Consider the following 17,257-nt stretch of genomic DNA (forward strand, 5'->3'; position numbering starts at 1 on the left):
AATGTGTCCGTAGGTGGGGGGGGGGGTGGTCGCATTAACTTCACAACACAGGGGAGCGATGCATTTGGGTTTTTAATTGTCTCCACATTTGATCGGACTATGGTTGTAGGTATGGCAATGCTGAGAGATGTGGGGTGACTGACTACCACCAGGATCTCATTTGACAGGCGATTGCAGAGTATTAATGAATTCATCATTCAAACCATTGGGATGGAGGATCCCGAGAAGCAAGGAAACTTTTGTTTTTATCAGGGAAGAAGTTCTCACCATGACTTCATGCCCCTTAAAATCAGACGCTGGTTAGTTATTTTTCACTTCAGTCTGTCTGTAAGAGTAGGGTGGCAGATTCACTGTATTGACTCACAATGGCGATTTCAGTATTAGTATCATTCTGGGTATGCGCTGGCCATCTTTGGTTCGTTCCAATGTTTCATTTCCTTAAGTTCATTACTATATCTTTGTGAACATCTTGAAAAGTTTATAGGTGTCTAGTTCCATAGTTGTTGGTTTATCCAAGTTTGTACTATTGTTAGTTATTTTTCACAGAGTTCGCAGGGTATCAGTGTCAGTCACAAATGTTCTTTGTATGCTTCTTACATAACTGCTCCTCTGGTTCGTCTTTTGAGTTGGTGGTTGTTTTTCTCTTTACGTACCTTCAAATTGCTGAGCCATCTGATATCTCCTTTAATAGTCCCATTTTGCTTGTCGGAGTCTAGTATAGTGGCACCTTTTTTCAATTTGGTTCTAATGATATTTAAACCTCCATTTTCTAAGTGACAATTTGATTGCCAAACAAATTTATGCTCTTAGTTAGTCTCGTTTATAGTCATTGTGTTTCCTATTTTGTCTTGGGTACAATCGGGTGCTAGTATATTGACGATATTAGCTTTGAGTTAACTCTTGCTCTCTCCCACCTGCACACTACTCATCACGAGGTCCTTCGGGTCAAAATAGTTAGTGTTCAATTTGTAGTCAAATCTAGTCAAATAAGTAGATTTTCCAAGTCCGTATGTGTTACGATCTTTTGCAGGTTTTGCTTGCATATGACACCACGTCAAAGAATGATTAGTCGATGAGGTGGCACACTAGGGGCATCTGCTTACAGGCAGTGTCGTCTCTTTGGATGGGAATCAACATCAAATTTCTTTGACTCGGTGCCTTTCGAAGTTCGAAAGGAAATTCACACTCTTGAGGCAAAAGAATTTGGGGAACGCTTGTACCATTCATATTCAGAAGTTGTTTGCAGGGGCAATACAAATTGGGTTCCTGACCCAGGTAAATGGAGGAAAAAATGACTATACTTTCTCCAATCAATTGCAACTCACAAGGAGATGGTGAACCTCCTCCACATGGTATTACGCGACAAGCAAGTAGAAAATTGCAACCTGTTCACTGGACATGAAGATATAAAGAGGATTCTATGGGACATTTGCTATGATATGAATGAAATCATTGTTTGTCTCAACAAAATGAAACATTACATCGTATCAGATTCAAATACTAACTCAGAGGAACCCCAAAATGGTGAGGCGTTCATCAATGTTTCTCCACTCAACATGGCTCATGCACCTCCTTCCCCGGATCCCTTAGAGATTATACTAGATGACTAAATTTACCAATATTTATGGTTTTGTCTAGTCTCTCGTCTATTTGGCATTATAGTGAACTCCTATATACATGTTTGTTCACTGTTTCACTATTAAGTCCTCATTTTAACCGCTTACTACTAGTGTGTCAAGGGTTAATTAGTAGTTTTAAACTCTAGTATTTTTGAGAATATGACAAACAACCATGTTACTTTGACTTTTAAAATTTATCCCTTCCTTTTGTGAATAAACTAGTAGTCCTCAACTAGGTTAACACGATCTTCATATGTAAATCACGATCTTAAAAAAAAACCATCATATGTAAATCACGATCTTAAAAAAAAACCATCATATGTAAATCTATAGTCTTTTCAAAATATTATAAGAATCTATTATATTTTCAAAATATTAATAAAAATCATGATATGAATATTATACCACGTGAAAGACGGATCTTTCAATCTAATTTTCTCTAGATGGAGTACCTAAGTACGGTCCTTGTACGTAAGTTAGGAACGACCAAATTTAAGTATTTAATATATTTTAGGGTTAAGGACATGCTCCAATTAATGGGCTTTTTTGAAAATCTGGGTGGCCAGCATCAACGTGCCCGGTGATGTCATTTCGTTTTATTTTGTTTCACATCAAATAAGTACACTAATAAGTCTCATCTCACGCTTTTAATTTGGCGCCCAAGCACAGTTAAAAACCTCACGCGGTGTGACCATCTCCAACAGAAGAAGAAGAAAATGCTGAAGCTCAAAGGTTTGGGTAATCAAATTCTGCGCAGCGCTGCTGCCAGGCGCTTACAACCTCTTTGCACGTCCTTCAGTTCCAGGTATCTTTCACATTCTATTTATTTTTTAATAAACTGCAGGTCGAGAGGTCGAAATCCGGCAGCCTTTTATAAAACCCCTTATGGAAATAGTGGGGGCTTTGCTTTTCCTGGACCTCGTTAATGGATTAAAAAAAGGAGATAGAATTTAGCTTATACATTTAATTATATTTGTTTTCATTGTTTGTTTGCTTTTTGTTTGGTATTTGCAGCCACTGGTATTCCAAGGTTGTGAAAGCTGGTTCTAATGATGAATTGTCTGAGACCCCCAGCCTATCTTCGAGTCTGGGCCATTATGCTCCAACTCAGCCCGATTTTTTGCGGCGTAAGTTCATAGCCCTTTGCATTATGCTGGTAATAAACGAATGATGCTCATGTCTCTGCATTTCAATGAATTATAGTATCATTACAAGATATCATCCATTACCTTACAGAAAATACAATAAAACTTTCCATATACTTATCTACATGTTTTGATTTGTATAAAATTTGTATTCCCCCCCTCCCTATAGTCTCTCTCCTCCTCTCTCTCTATATAGATATGAAACAGGAATCTGTTTCTTTACCCACCCTCACAGACAAAAATAAGAAGAGGGCTTGTTGGTACTCTGCCAACGCCTTTACTAAACCTATCTATTTATTTTTATTATTTTTTCTTTTTTCTTTTTCCCAAGGAATAAACATGTTATTTGATTTATCTCTCAAGAATTTTATAACCATTCATGAGTGCATCAATCAAGAGATGTGCTATGTTCGGATTTAATCGGAGTCCCTTGGTAAATACCCAGGCTGAGAGATACCTTTTCTCTTCTTTCCTGAAATGTCAATGACACGAGTTGGCTTTGGAAGTCCCAGAAAGCAAATATCAAATGACTGCCCAAAAGCCAAAGCTGGAGTGAACCAGTGCATAAAACGTGAAAGTTACAATGATAAAGTATCATCAGCACGGCAGCCATGCTAATATTCAAACAGTGTAGAAACTATGTTGAAGGTCTCTATATTGGTAGATTGCCCTTGTACGAGAGCTAGGAAGAGGATTCAAAGGAATACACACGAGCACGTGTGCATGTGTGTGTGTAAGAGAGAGAGATTTTAATAGTAGAACTGTTGCTTGTTGGCTTCAAATCTTGTGGCGTTTGACTAATTTCAAATGCTTGCTTTGTCGGAGAAGACTGGGAATATAGCACTAAAGTTTATAGAGATGAGTTTCTAGACAGATTCAAAGAGCCAACCAAAATTTTCCCTAAGACTACTGGACAAGACATTGACAGACATGTCCCTGGTTGACCCATGATAGAATGTAATGGGAGAGAGGTGGCCTCATCACTAGATTTCTCTTCAAGTGACCCTCACTACTTAACCCTGCATTTGATGTGTTGTCATCATAGACATTAAACATGACATTTGCAGTGATTTATTTAAACAATGGGGACATCCAATCTTGGATGGGGCTTTCAAAAAGGAACCTATGGTTCGGTTCACCTCTCAATCCAACATAGTGTTGCTTCTAAATCCCATTCCCTGGTAATGGGGAAGAGAAAGGATGTTTGATACACCCTAAGAGAGCTTGCCTAGGGCATTTAAACAACAAGGCTTCATACTAGGAATGATTAGATTATAAAGATCTTTTTGGTAAACCGCATCTTAAATCTTAATTCACCTTGTTCTGCTAGAGACTAGAGTGAGGAGAAGATGCATGATCCATGATGTCTAGTTTAGGATGAGGCTCTCTCTTTTGTGGATTGGCTAATTCCCTACTAGATTTGATTGGCTGCTCATAAGAAACTAGCTCGGATTTGCTAGCGATGGATTGAGCTCCCCACATTGCATCCAAGCCCACCCCTTGGGAGCCACTGTGTGTGTGTATAAGCAATCACTTATACAATTCAACATACGAGATGTATGTAAGGTGTATGCAAATCAATAACAAAAAAATATATCTTTTGCAATTATGAATAAAAATAAATGGAAGGCACAAAGATGGAGGCATCAAATCTAGGAATATATGGATTGAAAGTCAACATTATGGAAAGATAATGACCTAGTATTAAATCTAGTCAAGAAGGGATCTTTGTTGTACATGGGATTAAGTCACAATTACAAACTTTTAATGACAATATTAATTTGAGTTTTGACTTGAAAGCTAAGGTGGATACATTTGTGATGGATTCTATTAAAGTCTAGTATCTTTGACAATTTGTTTTGAAAAGTTGTCCGCAAAGGAAAAAATTGTAGAACTTTTGTTCAAAATAGAAGTTGTAAAAGATTGAAGTTCTATTAGTGGCCCTGACAACATTGCAATAGGTCCATATGATGTTATCTAGAAGACATAGGATTTGAGGATGAAACATTGCTAAAAAGGATCAAAATATGTTGCAGGATTGGAAATGTATGGTGAAGCAAAGTAGTAATTTGGAAATATTGTGGATCACACACACATACTAGTATGGTTTTATGCTGAATAATTACATGCTATAGAACTTGTCATATATATTAACATGTTTTGCATATCATTGCAAGAATCTTTCAACCTTATGGGCATGTATTGGTGATAGGATCACAAAGTGTATGTGATACAGAGATTTCAACACCACTTTTTGCGTGCCTTCATGTGTCTTGAAGACCACTTTTGATGTAGAAAGAGGATTTTTGGAGATTAAGACTATTTGGGGAAACATCATCTTGTTTGGATGATTAATTCATATTTGTGGGCAAAATCTGGAGGAGCGGAGCTGCTACCCTCACTATCAAATGGTGAAGAAAAAATCTTGCATTCACTTTTACTTTTGCTTGTTGGCTTTGTATCCATCTTTATATGAAATGAACAATAGCATAACTTCAATTGTTATTAGTCACATGATGTTAAGTAGATATTAGTTAGTTATCAAAGGGAATCAACCCAAGAGTTGCTCTATAGAATCATGACTTTCCATAATATTTCACATAATATACTTCTCTATTCCCAATTTGGATGGTAGGAGGCTAGGCATTAATTGAGTTTCTACCAAACTTGTGTTTTCTCATATGTATAGATTTGGTTTTGGTGGCATTAGTCCATCCATTATATTGTTAAGTGGGAGAGCTCCAATTGAGACATGGGACAAACCACTTGCTTTTTCTCATGTGTTGTTTTTTGCATCCTTGTTTTATGATTCAAGAGTTATTTAAGTAGCTTAGATTTGGTTTGGTTTTCCATATTATAACACTAGATGCTAAATATTAGATGCGTCAAATTATAGAATAATAATTGTAGCACTTAGATGCTAAATATTAGATGCGTCAAATTATAGAATAATAATTGTAACACTTTTCCTTTGAAGTAGAAAACATTATTTTCTTCATGATATATAAGATTATAAAAAATATAACAACTACCAATTCTTTTGGAAGAGTTGTAATTTGAAATATCTCTTAGAAGTATGTGACCTCAAATTGACACACATTGGCAAGGTTGTGAGTGGATGAGTCAAGTGTGGACTCTTTGAACCCCATGATCTCACGCTAAGCCTCCCACCTCTGAAAGCAGATTTGTATCTTAATGTAGATGTCCTTTAAGGGATGAGTGGAGATGGGGTAGGGTGCCACACTTTCCATTTCATTTTGAAAAGAACAAAAACATCTTTTATCAAGAACATAAGCTGACTAACCTTTCCAAATACCATGATAGGACCAAGAATAGTGGTGTTGACTTAATTGCTTTCCCTTTGGTGTTGCCTATAAATGATAATCCATTATTTAAAGAAAGAAAGATTCCTTCAATCATCTTACCATAGTTTATTAGAAAAATGCATGAAGACCCTGTCACATTTATGATTGAATTTGAGGTTGTTGTGGGTATGATTATATGAAGGAAGAATATGGATTAAACGAATTCCCCTTTATAAAAGGTTTGGCATTGAAGTTTTTATTGGTTGTAAGGAGATTCCATTAGAACATGGAAATAATTGTAGTAATTGAAAGAATATGGTAATGTACATGAAAGAAGAAATCTTAGAGATGAAAAAATGAAAGATGAAGGTTGAAATTTAGAGGATTAATTGACCGATGGCTTGATGTAATGGTTGGTGGAGATGCATTGATGAATTCCTTGGATGAAATCAAGAGCTGTTGCCTTTTTTATTCCAAATGTTTATGCCAGTGGGGATGGGGAAATCTAGTTAACTAACAAAAAAACAAGACATGGAAAGTATTGGTAATTATGGAAAATGCAAAGAGTTTGTCAAGGATTGCATTGAGTAACTTGTGAATGAAGTTGATGGAGGACATTTATCTTTCAGTGACAACACATTTGGTAGGCATGAATAGAAGGCAAGAGGAGAAGCAACTGCAAACCATTTTCTTGTCAATTTAGTAAGAAAACAATGCAGTTCATGTGAAAAAACCGAAGGCAACAACCAAACAAACCCAAAACTCCTCTACCTGATAACAACCATTAGGGAGACTGCTACACATTCATAAAGATAAGTTGTATGCAGATATAGGACAAAAAAGTAGAGGGCAATGACCAAAATGTAGAATTTCCACGAAATTTTGATCTGCTAGTATTAACAATTTGAAAACAAAATTTCTTTTCACACAGTCGCAAAATTTCTCTACCAAATAGCAATGGAATAGAACAAAAGTAAAAACACAGTCACACAATAAAAACATTATTTTTCTAGGGAACCGAACTGGGAAAACCCTCTGCTTGATGGGAATTTTATTGATAGAAAAATTGAGCAATCGATCTCTTACTAAATACAAGTGTTTCAACTTGAAAGACAAACTTGTCTTTCTTGCTTGATCTAAGCTTGAAACCCTTGCAAGATTGTTGATCTTTGCTGCCCTGTACCAACCTATGCACAAGCTTCTTTTGCACACTCCTCTCACAAGCTCCATGCACAAATTGTGCTTCCTATTGCTTGGTCTCACCAACTCATGCTCACTAAAACAATGATTAAACCTGTGCCTTTTAAAGGCAATTTGAATGGTTAAAATTAGTGAGTTTTCTAATTAAGGAAAGTGCTTTTGTGATTGATGAGTTAGCATGAGTTAACTACTCATGCAACTTGCCTTATTTCAAGTCAACCACTTGAAACTCAATCACTCATGCTTTTCCTTAATCAACTCACACTAGAAGATCCAAACTCGACCTTCAAGTTCAACACATCAGTTAACTACCTCATGCACTCCTAATTTTTAGGGAAACTCCTAAATTTTAGGAACTCGACCATGCACAAAAAGGAACTCAACTTTGACTCCTTGAATTAAGGCACAAATCAAGGAATCAATTTTCTCGCTAATTTTCAACACTCCCTCTTAGCGAGGAGGTGTTCTTAGAAGAAGCTTGTCCACTTGGATCTGTCTCCAACACTACCATGTTCTCTGCTGTTGCAGAGGCTCCCTCTGAACTAGAAGACTTCCCTGCTTTCTTCTACGGAACTTGGGTTGAAGACCTGTTCTTTCCTACCTTACTCTATGAGATCATCACTTTGGTCATAAGTGCCATGTACCTTGTGTACTTGGGTGTCTACTTCTTGATGTTGGGAGACTCAACTCTCTTTTGATCTCCCTTAAACAAATCCTTTGCCCACTTGGCATGAACTCTCCTTATACTGGAAGTCTCTGATCGAGTGGTTGCCTCCACTCGCCTTGAGCTATGCTCCTCATCATCTAGCTGGTTAGCCTAATTGCCAACTAACTTAGATTGAAACTGAGATATAGACTGAGGCTCCATCTTGAGAGCTCTATCTTGCTCTCGCTCAATCACCACATCTCTACTTTGAGTACTCCCTGCCTTGTTGCTCAAGGTTGCACCTGTCTCTACTTGCGGCGTTTAGAGATTCTTCACCCTCACACCTATTTGCTTCTTACATCCAAAAGTTAAGTACTAGAGGTAAGCCTTACCTCTGTTAAAGATGATATCTTATCCCTTGTCCTCAAGGGTAGCTACCGAAAATAGATTCTGCCTCAATCTTGGAACATAGAGAACATCTCTGAGATGAAGAGGATTACTAGACTCCCTTTGAAAACTGACAGTACTAACTCCGCGAGTTACATAATGACGATTGTCTCCTAGTTCAATCTGAAACTGCATGTCCTTCTCCTTTAGGTGGCTGAAACTCTTATTGTTCCCAATCATGTGGAAGGAAACCCGTGAATCAATATACCATATATTGCTATTTGCTGAGCTTGCCATGCAAGCAATCAATGAGAAATATTTCTTGAACTAGGCAGAAAAATCATCTACCTCTGCTGATACAACAACATGATCCTTCCCGATCCCTTTCTTCTTACGAGGACACTTAGAATCACAGTTTCCAAAATCATGGCAATGAAAGCACTTGTTCTTGCTTAGATCCTTCTTCTTGCCCCGTTGACTCCACACGGCCTCTCCTTAGCCCTTCTTGCCCTTGGCCTTGCTAATCTTCCTTGCTAGGGCACAATTCTCCCCATCCTCTGTCATAACTGATCTCCCTTCTATGGTTCCGCTTCGAATCTCTTCTTGTATGCAGTCAGCCCAAAACCTTTCCCAATTTGGGATGTTCTCTCTCCCACTAACACATCCTAGAACTCTTTCCACGACTTGTGAAGTCCAGGTAAGGCGAAGCGCACAAGATCATGATCAGATACAACCACGCCCACCCAACCTACTTCATCTCGTACTTGAGTCAACCTTGTCAAATATGGGACGATGGGCTCATCCTTGCTCATCTTGATACTCCTTAACTTCTCCTTTAGAGCAAGCTTCTTGGTATCACTGGCACTATGATACAACTTTAGGATTGTATTGTACATCTCAAACGCTGTCTTCTTTTCATGGATATGAGGCACTATATGATCTTTGAACCCCTCTAGAATGCTCCTTGTTGCCTTCATATCATTCTTATTATGTTGGGCCAATTGTTAGGCTCCTTGTGGTGGTGGGATAGCATGCTTCACGAATTCTCCCACACCGTTATCTTTCGACACTATCGTAATCCTCCCTTTCCAAGCTATGAAGTTCGATGCTTCCTCTAGATAGTGATATACTCTGAACCCTTGGTTATCCATCCTGCTTCCCCTAAGAGCCCTTTAAAACCTACGCACTAACAATCTTGTAGTCCTTCAAAAGAATTGTACTTAGGGCCTCTAATACTAACTCTCCTAACAAACCAAACGTCCTTCTCTGATATGCACTTGGGCCTCCTTTTGACACCTACTAGCAACCCTCCTCATTGCTTTTAAGATGCCAAACAAGTCTCTGTTCATCCTAGACTTTATCCTTTAGCAACAAATCAACATGAAAACATCAACAACATACCTTTTCTCACTCCTAGACTGGTGCATACTGCTGTAGGGTCTGCGGCCTGGTTAGGGCTCTTATTAGTCCTCCTCAACCTTATCAAACTGCTCCAAAAGTCCCTACATTGTGGCCTTCTTTCCACTCCAAGCTCCTTGCCTTCGTTGGTTACTAGGCTCCTTCCAACGCCGTTTTAGGCCTTACTACCCCCTCCACTCTTGAGGTACAGGGTTCAACCCTCGCCCAAAGAATCACAAATAATGCACCCTGAATCCGAGGTCAATACCACACTTGTTCAGCACAAAAACCAACCCAGAAATAGTCTTTTCCAACTCAGCTTTGCTGCTAATCTACTCAGCCCTCAAGACAATCACAAGAAGCATTAAACAGGTCCTCCATTCCTTCGCTTGAGTTGCTTATGATCTGCAACCTACTTTAGATGCTTTCCTTATGAACTGTTGCACATAGATGTGCTATCTGTATTCTGATCCATGCTTTGATATGTTAATTTTTGGTATGTTCTATGCTTAAGAGCAATTTACTTCAATTTTCTTATTAGCCCAATATCAATATCCAGAATAGCAATCACACTCAGTAAAATGTAGATAGAACATAAACATAAATAGTAGAAGACAAGCCAAGGCAAGAGGACACAAGATGTGGCACCAGCGAGGGACAAACCCCAATGTGGGGAAACCCTTGATCAATTCTTCTTATGTTCTTCAATAGTTCAACAAAGAGAGAGAGATAGTACAAATATACAAATATGATATTTTATGATAGCAGCATTAAAACCTTGACTAGAGAAGTCAATGCTGGTCAAACAAGATGGAAATCTTCCTCTAAATGGCTCGATCAAACCCAGCAAACATCGACCTTCAATAGTAAGCTCAATGCATCCAAAAACTACATTGCTGGTTATGCTCCTAAAAAGATCCTTCAACTCCTCGTAAGATCAGGATGCTCATTAAATTGAGCCAAACATGGTCAAACCTTGACCCAATACATCTCCCAAAACGCTATTGTCCTCTTTCTGCACTTGCTGTCATCGCTTCATGAGTTAGAGCATCAACCTTCAGCGCTCATTCTCCACACTGTCAACAATGCAGGTCTTCTTAGGCTGCGATGTACCAAGGTGAGACTCCACCACTGCCACGCTGTCCAAGTCTGGCTTGTTTACCCTTAATGCAACCCTTAGAACAACCTTTACTGTTGGTTCTCGCTAGCAGCCTAGCCCAATAGTAAGTTAGGCCTATGGTCCTCAAATAAACAACACCCAACAACCTCCAATTAGCAACGCTAACTCGTTATCTTCCTCGGCCCACACAACCCTACAATCTTGGACCTTGAACAACAACTCGGCTTCCAGTCTTACCCTAAGACAACCACCCTAAACAGATCCACAAGCTGATCCCTTTCTCGCTGTTCAAGTCCTCTTCTGTTCAGTTCACTAGCCCAACAACTCGGTTCAAGAGACCACCCTATTCAGACCTGTTTTGACCTTCTCTTGCTGCGGCTAGGGCTTTGCTTTTTGTTGTGTCTAGGGCTTGCTCTTTGCTGCGGCTAGGGCTTGCTCTTTGCTGCGGCTAGGGCTCACTCTTTGCTGCGGCTAGGGCTCACTCTTTGCTGCGGCTAAGGCTCGCTCTTTGCTGCGCTAGGGCTCCTTCTCTGACTGCGGCTAGGGCTCTTCTTGATCTTTCTTTCCACCACGTCCTCCTTGTGAGAAGACATACCCAAACAAGTGGAGAGAGAGATCATGAGATGATGTGCTCCTCAAATGACTTGAGGTCTCCTCTATTTAAATGCAACGTTGAGGATGAGCTGGGGGTAAAAGTGCTTGTTTAGCTTGCTGGCCGACCTTGACAAATTGTCAATAATATAAATAAATTCATATATCCATAAATACATGTCGGAATCGAATGATCTTTAGATCAATCCTACACCTTTCAAAGAGAGGAATCCATGAAAAATATCAGCTGCCATAAATAAGGTGACCCACATTGAGTTTGGCCCTAGTTGCCAATTTTAACACTCCCTCTCAACTAGGGAGAACTCCATCCTGCTAATCCATCTGTTAGTCGGGTACTATCTTTGCCATCAATGCACTGCTCTGCTCTACTCTGCCCTGCTATGTTGAACTATGAAGAAAAAGAAGTGATCGAGAATGTATCATACCATTCTCTATTGACCCAAAGTTAGTCCCATATAAAGAAAGTGTCTCATACCACTCTTATTGACCCAAAGTCAGTTCTAGATAAAAGAGAGTGTCTCATACCACTCTTATTGACCTGAAGTCAGTTCTAATTGATCCTAGATCAATATAGGTCATCCTAGCATAGGGAGTACAATAGTACATGATGCGTCCATTGGTAGTACAGTGGTCCCTATCCTCATTTCCCTACTCATTGGGCAGATGAGAGGTACTTCCCATGAGTCCCAGACTGCATGGGTAGGATGTCTCTGCAGGAGAAGGATGAACCACTCATCTTGCCTACATGTCACCATGGGGTATCACAGGGGAAGGTTGGGAAGGTTGAACCAATCACCCTGTACACAACAAATCACTAGGAGAAGGCTGAACCACTCAGCCTATGATTGTGTCTCAGCAAGAGAAGGATGAACCACTCATCCTGCCTACATGTTGCCATGGGGTATCACAGGGGAAGGCTGAACCACTCACCCTATACACAACAAATCACTAGGGGAAGGTTGGACCACTCACCTTATGATTGTGTCTCAGCAAGAGAAGGATGAACCACTCATCCTACCTACATAAAAAATCACTAGGGGAAGGCTGGACCACTCACCCTATGGTTTCTCATCGCTCCAAGAAGTACCCCAAGCCCCCTCGGAGCTCCCAGAGCTCAATATCTGTATCATATAGGACCCTCAGGTGAGGGTCTCTCCACGACTTTTAGTCGTTCTCGGAAAGTTAAGAATTTGACCTTTCCCAGGGGCTTCGTCAAAATATCGACGACCTGCTCATCAGTCCCAATGTGTTGGAGCCTTATTGCTCCTCGTAGTACCATATCTCAGATAAAGTGGTACTTGATGTCTATGTGCTTGGAGCGATCATGAAATACATGATTCTCTGATAATCGGATCCCACTCTGGTTGTTACAGAGGATCACGGTGGTATCCAACACATGTCCAAACAGCTCATCGAAGAGCTTCCTCAACCAGACAACTTCACAGGAGGCCATACTCGCAACTATGTATTTGGCCTCATTGGTGCACAAAGCAACCGACTTTTGCTTCTTGCTCATCCAGGATATCGAAGTAGAACCCAAAGAGAAACAACACCCAAAAGTGCTCTTGCGATCCACCACACTGCTTGCCCAATCAGCATCAAAATAATCATGCAGCCTCATATCTCCGACAATGTAACTCAGTGCATGAGTGATTGTGCCCTGAAGATATCTCAAAAGATTATTGGCACCAATCCAATGTGTGTGATGAGGCTCAACCATATATTGGCTCAACGTGTTAACTGCAAAACATATATCCGGATGGAAGTTCACCAAGAACATCAGTGCTCCTATGAGTTGATGATACTTAGAAGCATTTACTAATCTGGGTCCGGTAGTACTACTGCGTAACTTCTTAAAGTTAAGCTCCATCAGGGTAGTCACAGGCTTGCAGTCCACCATCCCAACTCTTTCCAATATCTTCACAACATATTTTCCTTGAGATAAGAAAATTTCTCCTAGCTTTTGCCATACCTCCAACTCTAGGAAGTAGTGCATCAGTCCTAGATCCTTCATCTCAAATTCAGAATCCAAGTCCCTCTTATGTTTGTGAATGAGAGGGTCTACACCTATTAGAAAGAGGTCATCCACATAAAGTACTAGTATGAGAGGTTTATCATCCACAACCTTAAAGTAAAGGTTTGGATCGACTTCACTCCTAGTGAATCTCAACTTCATCAGATAGCTGTCAATCCTCTCATACCAAGCTCGGGGTGCATGCTTCAAACCAGAGAGAGCTTTCTTCATTTTGCATACATGAGATTCCCGCTCATGAACCTCAAACACCTCAGGTTGTTCCACGATCTTTGAAGTGAGCTTTCTTCATCCTGCATACATGAGATTCCTGCTCATGAACCTCAAACCCCTCAGGTTGTTCCACATAGTCTTTGAAGTGACGGAACCAGGTGTTTACTTCATCCTTCCAAGAGCTTACGGGCATCATACCATATATGTTGGAGTGGACCAACTGCAATATATCTGTGGTCTTGCTATTACTTGAGGGGAATGGTCCCCTTGTAAGTTTTCCTTTGGTACATACACCTTCATGCTCTACTTTGAACTCGGGCATCCCTGTCACCATCCGTCTCAGATCGGGTAGGGCCTTGTAATGAAGATGGGAAAACCTCTGGTGCCATAGTTCAGATTGTAGAGATGTGTCGCAAGACATGGCCCCCAATGGACTTCCTCCAACTTGATACAAAGTGTTGACTTGGAACCCAAGAGTAATAGCATCTTTAAAATTCCTTTTCCAAACACGTACCTTTCCATCGATGAATGCCACTTTGTATCCTTTGTCTTCCATTGTCGAAATGGACACAAGGTTCTTCTTGAGATTAGGTACATAAAGAACTTCTTGTAAATGAATCGTGTTACCCTGATTCAATTGAAGGGTAACATTCCCTACACCCTTCACGGGATAGGTGGCATCGATTCCAAGAATAATATCCAAGTTTGTATCCTTCTCTAATAGATTAGAGAGAGCTTCCTTATATCCACTGAAGTGCCTTGAAGCACCACTATCAATAAGCCATTTCCCCAAAGTGTCCAGAGGAGAGGTAGTGGAGAGGGCCGATATAAGATAATACTCCTTTTGCTTATTGTTAACAACATTTGATTCTTCATGCCTAGAGTTCCTTGCTTTCTTTGAGGGTCGACCATTTCCTTGATGTTCCACATTCCTTTTTCCTTTGCCATTGTACTTGTCATTCCTTCGATCATTGTTGTTGAAGTTGCCCTTGGAATGGTCGTGATCATCATCATGTGATGTGTCCTTTCTATTTGGACACTCGCTTGCATAGTGGCCAAACTTATTGCAAGCAAAGCACCTACCTTTCCTTCCTCCCTTAGATCCAGGATTTCCATGGAAATGACCTTTAGACCTTGCATTATTTCTCCTTTTGGCATGAGTGGAGAATGCAATAGGGTTGCTTTTATTAAAAGGCATTTCTTGCCCCACCATTCTTGTTTCTTCTTGAATAAATCTCAACATTAATCTTCAAACCCTGGAATTCGATCTTTATTGAGAATAGTGGTAGTGATAGTAAGTTCCCTGTCAGATATGATTTCTCCAATTGCAAGAAGATCATTCTTGATCTCGATGATTCTTAAGAAGTAGGATTGAATATCCTCGTCCTTGCCCTTCTTAATATCCTTTAACTTATTTTTGAGAAAAAAATTTGATTTGCATCACTAACCTTGAACACGATTACCAATCTGTCGTAGATTTCCTTGGAGGTGTTTAGATCGGAGATGTAGGCCACCAAATGCTTGTCAATGGAATCTCTGATAATCTTCTTCGTTTTGACTTCAACCTTGTTGTACTTGTTCTTTGTAGCAGCCGATACATTTGAAGGAGGCTTAGGGATTTTACCCTTGACATAATCCAACACTTCTTGTTCTTCCAATGTCAGATCAAGAGACATCTTCCATCCATGATAGTTAGACTTTTCACGGAGCTTGTCTTCAGCCGGGAAGTGGGATGAGGAACCCATTGAGCCTTTTGTGCTTGCCCAAATGTTTTTTGGTGATTGCTCTTTCTCTCTTGCTTGGGCTTTGTCTTCACCTCAACTCTGATACCGTGTTAATTTTTGGTATGTTCTATGCTTAAGAGCAATTTACTTCAATATTCTTATTAGCCCAATATCAATATCCAGATTAGCAATCACATCAGTGAAATGCAGATAGAACATAAACATAAACAATAGAAGACAAGCCAAGACCATAGGACACAAGATGTGGCACCAGCCAGGGACAAACCTCAATGTGGGGAAACCCTTGATCAATTCTTCTTATGTTCTTCAATAGTTCAACAGAGAGAGAGAGAGAGAGAGAGAGAGAGAGAGAGAGAGATAGTACAAATATACAAATCTGATATTTTATGACAGCAGCAGTAAATCCTTGACCAGAGAAGTCAATGTTGGTCAAACAAGATGGAAATCTTCCTCTAAATGGCTCGATCAAACCCAACCAACATCGCCCTTCCACAGTAAGCTCAATGCATCCAAAAGCTACACTGTTGGTTATGCTCCTCGGGAGATCATCCATATGGCACCAACAGGATGCTCGTTAAACTGAACCAAACATGGTCAAACCTTGACCCAATACATCTCCCAAAATGCTGTTGTCCTCTTGTTGCACTTGCTGTCACTGCTTCATGAGTTAGAGCATCAACTTGCAACTGTCATTCTCCACACTATCAACAATGCAGGTCTTCTTATGTTGCGGTGTACCAAGGTGAGACTCCACCACTGCCACGCTGTCCAAGTCTGGCTTGTTTACCTTTAATGCAACCCTTAGAACAACCTTTGCTGTTGGCTATGGCTTGCAGCCTAGCCCAATAGTAAGTTAGACCTACGGTCCTCAAACAAACAACATCCAACAACCTCCAATTAGCAACGTTAACTCGTTATCTTCCTCGACCCACACAACCCTACAATCTTGGACCTTGAACAACAACTCGGCTTCCAGTCTTTTACCCTAAGATAACCACCCTAAACAGATCCACAAGTTGATCCCTTTCTTGCTGTTCAGTTCACTAGCCCAACAACTCAGTTCAAGAGACCACCCTATTTAGACCTGTTTTGACCTTTTGTTGCTGTTGTTAGGGCTTTGCTTTTTGCTGCAGCTAGGGCTCGCTCTTTGCTGCAGCTAGGGCTTACTCTTTGCTACGGCTATGGCTCCTTCTCTGACTGCGGCTAGGGCTCTTCTTGATCTTTCTTTCCACCACCTCGTCCTTTGTGAGAAGACATATCCAAACAAGTGGAGAGAGAGATCATGAGATGATGTGCTCCTCAAATGACTTGAGATCTCGTCTATTTAAATGCAACGTGGAGGATGAGTTGGGGGTAAAAGTGCTTGTTTAGCTTGTTGGTTGACCTTGACAAATTGTCAATAATATAATAAATTCATATCTCCATAAATACATATCGGAATCAGATGACCTTTAGATCAATCCTACACCTCTCGGAGAGAGGAATCCAAGAAAAATATCATCTTTCATAAATAAGGTGACCCACATGGAGTTTGGCCTTAGTTTCCAATTTTAACATGATACCATGTAGAATTTCCACGAAATTCTGATTTGCTAGTATGAACAATTTGAAAACAAATTTTCTTTTCACACAGTAACATAATTTCTCTACCAAATAGTAGCGGAATAGAACATAAATAAAAGAAAGTCACACAACAAAAACACACTACTTTTCTAAGGAACTCAACTGGGAAAACCCTTTGCTTGATAAGAATTTTATTGACAGAAAAACTGAGCAATTGATCCCTTACAAAATACAACTGTTTTAATTTGAAAGAGACACTTGCCTTTCGTGCT

General features: G+C 40.0%; 1 protein-coding gene across 4 annotated transcripts in view; it reads left to right on the top strand.

Annotated features, from left to right (window-relative positions):
- Positions 1–2,152: 2,152 nt before the first annotated feature.
- LOC149229118 (single-stranded DNA-binding protein WHY1, chloroplastic-like) overlaps positions 2,153–17,257 on the top strand; it is a 129,011-nt gene continuing 113,906 nt past the window's right edge. For 3 of the 4 annotated variants that reach the window (XM_089378472.1, XM_089378473.1, XM_089378471.1), the window contains exons 1-2: positions 2,153–2,424; positions 2,634–2,746. In XM_089378472.1, the coding sequence (XP_089234598.1) occupies positions 2,336–2,424; positions 2,634–2,746 (202 nt within the window). In that variant the 5' untranslated portion in view covers positions 2,153–2,335. The remainder of the gene's footprint in view (positions 2,425–2,633; positions 2,747–17,257) is intronic. The other variant, XM_089378470.1, reaches the window with a different exon arrangement.

This window comes from Pinus tabuliformis, chromosome J, assembly GCF_031772625.1.
Source record: "Pinus tabuliformis cultivar Carrire ecotype Pingquan chromosome J, CPIR1, whole genome shotgun sequence".
Classification (NCBI taxonomy): domain Eukaryota; kingdom Viridiplantae; phylum Streptophyta; class Pinopsida; order Pinales; family Pinaceae; genus Pinus; species Pinus tabuliformis.